The 3,264-nt window shown below is 67.9% G+C and overlaps 1 protein-coding gene across 1 annotated transcript in view; it reads left to right on the top strand.

Annotated features, from left to right (window-relative positions):
* Positions 1 to 1,846: 1,846 nt before the first annotated feature.
* The window catches only part of MNEG_3112 (hypothetical protein), a gene marked incomplete at both ends in the record, with an annotated part of 8,619 nt that continues 7,201 nt past the window's right edge, over positions 1,847 to 3,264 (top strand). The window contains 2 exons of the mRNA XM_014048416.1: positions 1,847 to 2,107; positions 2,740 to 2,844. Coding sequence (XP_013903870.1) covers positions 1,847 to 2,107; positions 2,740 to 2,844 — 366 coding nt within the window. The remainder of the gene's footprint in view (positions 2,108 to 2,739; positions 2,845 to 3,264) is intronic.

Below are 3,264 nucleotides of genomic sequence, written 5' to 3'. Positions count from 1 at the left end.
CCCCAAGGCCGCCGCCGCGGCCCCCGCCGCCGCCAGCCCCGCGCCCGGCGGCGCTGATGGTGACACGGAGGCCGAGGAGGATTACCAAGAGCCGGCAGAGGAGGACGGAAACGAGACTGACGACGAGGGCAACGCGGTGTCGCCGGCGCCCAAGGGCGCGGCGTCGCCCGCCCCGGCGGCTGCGGCTGCGTCGCCCTCGCCGGCGCCCAAGGCGTTCCTTTCCACGGACACCACGGCGGCGGTGCCGCCCAGGATCACTGTATACAATAAGATCCCCGTCCGGAAGTGAGTGGCGGCGGGCAGCGCCGCTGATGCGGCGGCCGGGCGGGCGGGCGGAAGCCTGCGAGCAACTAGTCACATGCGCCCTGCGGGCCAGGCGCGCGGGCCGGGCGGCAGCTGCGGCTGCGCCAGCATGCCGCCGCTGGGCGGGCGGAGCCGCGCGGGGCCCTGCGGTTTTGCACATAGAGCGAGGGGCCCTTGAGGGCCGTTCCCAGACAACCCACGGCGGGGTTTTGGCATGGATGGGTGGGGTGTTGGGTGCGTGGGGGGTGCACAGTTTGTAGCAGGATGGACTTGCTTGCTCAGAGGCAAGCTTCCCTGCGTTAGGCAGGGGCCGGCCCCCTGCATCCTGCCTGCCAGTGCAGGGGTGGCGCGCCAAAACCGGCGCAATCGCTGTGTCCGTGGCGTGTAGTGCTCTCGACCTTTCTTGGTGTCGGCCTAGTCAGCTTTTCATGCCCGCAGGAGAGTTCACACCAGGCGCAACTCAACGTTGGCCGCTTGTAAGTAACTTGAACCCAAGCAAAATACGCTGTTCCGAGGGATGAGAGTAATCCCTTCCACATTGAACCAACTTCTTGGCCTCAGCAACAAGGGTGACCCCTGCATTGCGAGAGAGGCACTCTGGCGTGCGCGGTGCGTCGCGGCTGCTGCCACGACCGAGGGCGCGGCAGCCACGGCGGCGGGAGTAGCACAGCATCGGCAGGCACGACGGCGGTGCAGGTCCATCGCTTGGCGTTGCGTGTGAAGCCTTTCCCTGGTTGTGGGCCTGCTGCCGCAGGAGACGAGAGCAGTGGTGACTGTGCACACCAGTGGTCGCCCACTGGTGTGAATGGTGGAACCCAGTAGGCCGTGCGCCGGCGGCGCCGGCGAAAACAAAGGTCGTGCTGGACACGATGAAGCATTGACATCCGTGACACTGCATCACATCCTGTGCTTTGGCGCCCGATGATCTCTAGTTACATCAGGTACGCCCCGAGAACATGCGCGTGTAAAGGCCGATTATGGGACAATTCTTTTTCGCACGCGCAATGGCTACAGAGTGAGCCCTCTCGCACCCGCCTGGATCTGCGCCACAAGCGCGACAACCACTCCAAAGTGTTCGTTACTAGTTGTGCGCCCGAAATTCTCATATTTCAGTCGCAAGGCCTTCACCAAGTGCGATAGCGACACGCCGGAACTAGGCCAAGGTGCGTCTCATCGGAGCGTGGTGCCCTGTGGGCACTAGCGCTCTCCGAGTCGGCCTGGCACAAGCTCCACGCTGCGCAGTCCCGCGCCACGGGCCAACGGATTTGGGCGCTTGGGGTCACCGGGACTTGGCGCTCTCCGTGGCCTGCCTTGATCCAGCTGCCCCGCGAGTGTCCGCGCAGCTAAACACCAAGTTTGGGCCTACAGGAGCGCTTCTGTGCAGCAAAGCCTGCCTGCTACGCCCCGCCGCCGCTGCGCAGCTGACCCCGGCTGGGCAAGTGACCCCAAACTCACTGCCGCCCGCCGCCCGCCGCCCGCCGCGCGCTTCCGCCCCCCGCCTCCCCTATCCCACGCGCACTCCCAGCGAGACCGCCGCCTAGCCATGGCGACCCTCGTGCAGCCGACGGCCGTTGGGGCCGCCGGGAAGACCTCCATCATCCTGCTGTGGGTGCCAGTTATCGCCGCCGCGCACCTGTTTGCCGCCTTTTGGCTCGTCAAGACTTGGCTCCTCAAGTCGCCACTCGGCAAGAAGCAGCCGGCGCGGACGCCCAGCCGCGCGAAGGCGGCGTCGATGAAGGTGGCGGGCGGCGCGGAGCGCGTCGCGGGCGACGACGTCGCGGGCGCCGACCAGGTCGCCATACAGGTGCGCCTCCCTGTGCTGTGCGAAAAGGGCGGCCTTTCCGAGGGGCTGGGGTATGAGGGCCACAGGCGCCTGGAACACGTGTTCGTTCGCCGGCGCGCGACCTGCACGCGCGACGGCGCCGGCTGCGGGAGGCGCCCGGGATCGCAGGCCTCTCAGGGGCCAGGGCGTGCCCGCCGCGCGGGCCGCCCGGCCAGTCCGCAGGACGGCCGGCGCCCGGCCGCGCAGGGGCCTCGCGGCGGGTCGACTGGCACGCACGAACGGTGGTGACGGGGCCTTGTGAGGAGGGGGCACACCCTGGGCTGTGCCCCAACCCCATGATCTGGACAACCAAATTCTGCACACACACCCCTCCCTCTCTTGACAATCAGGGTCCCTGGTGCCCACATATCTGCACTCGCATGCACAGGCACATGCACATGCACATGCACACACACAAGCACATGCACATGCACACACACACACACATGCACATGCACACGCACATGCACCTGTACACACACGCGCACATGCACATGCACTTGCACATGCACATGCACATGCACACACACAAGCTCATGCACACACCCATGCACATGCACATGCACATGCACACACACAAGCTCACGCACAATCCTGCTCTTGCATCCTCCCAGATGCCCCCGCGGCCCCGCGGCGACCCGGACGTATCGGCGTTCACCGAGGGGGAGGGCCCCGCTGACGAGGACGACGAGGTCGCCGACAATGGCCAGGACTTGGAGGTGGGCCACGGGGCTCCATGCCCGATTTGTGTACTGCATTTCGTCACCCCACTGCCAGAATTGAGCGATTGGCGACCGGCTGTGGAAACGGGACAGCTGGGGGTGCTGTGAACGCGTGTTGGGCTGCGGCCGCGTACGCGCACTCAGGTCAGGCGCAGCGCCGCGGCTGCGGCGCGGGCCGCCAGCGCCGCGCGCCGGCGCCGTGGCCCTGCCAGCTGGTTGCGGAAATGGGCTGGTGCGCGGCAGCGCAAGCGAGTGGGAGCGCGCGGGGCTCGTCCCCCGAGGTTCGCAGCGCGCAGCCCGCGCGTCCCCGATCCCCCTCCCTGCCGAGCCGCGCGTCGTGCGTCGGCGGCGGGCGGCGTCGCTGCGTCGCCGCGCGCCTGCCCGGCAGCCCAAAACGCATCCCGCCCTGTCCGCAGC

Source organism: Monoraphidium neglectum, assembly GCF_000611645.1.
Source record: "Monoraphidium neglectum strain SAG 48.87 unplaced genomic scaffold scaffold00377, whole genome shotgun sequence".
NCBI lineage: Eukaryota > Viridiplantae > Chlorophyta > Chlorophyceae > Sphaeropleales > Selenastraceae > Monoraphidium > Monoraphidium neglectum.
This window is presented reverse-complemented; position numbering and strand designations above follow the sequence as displayed.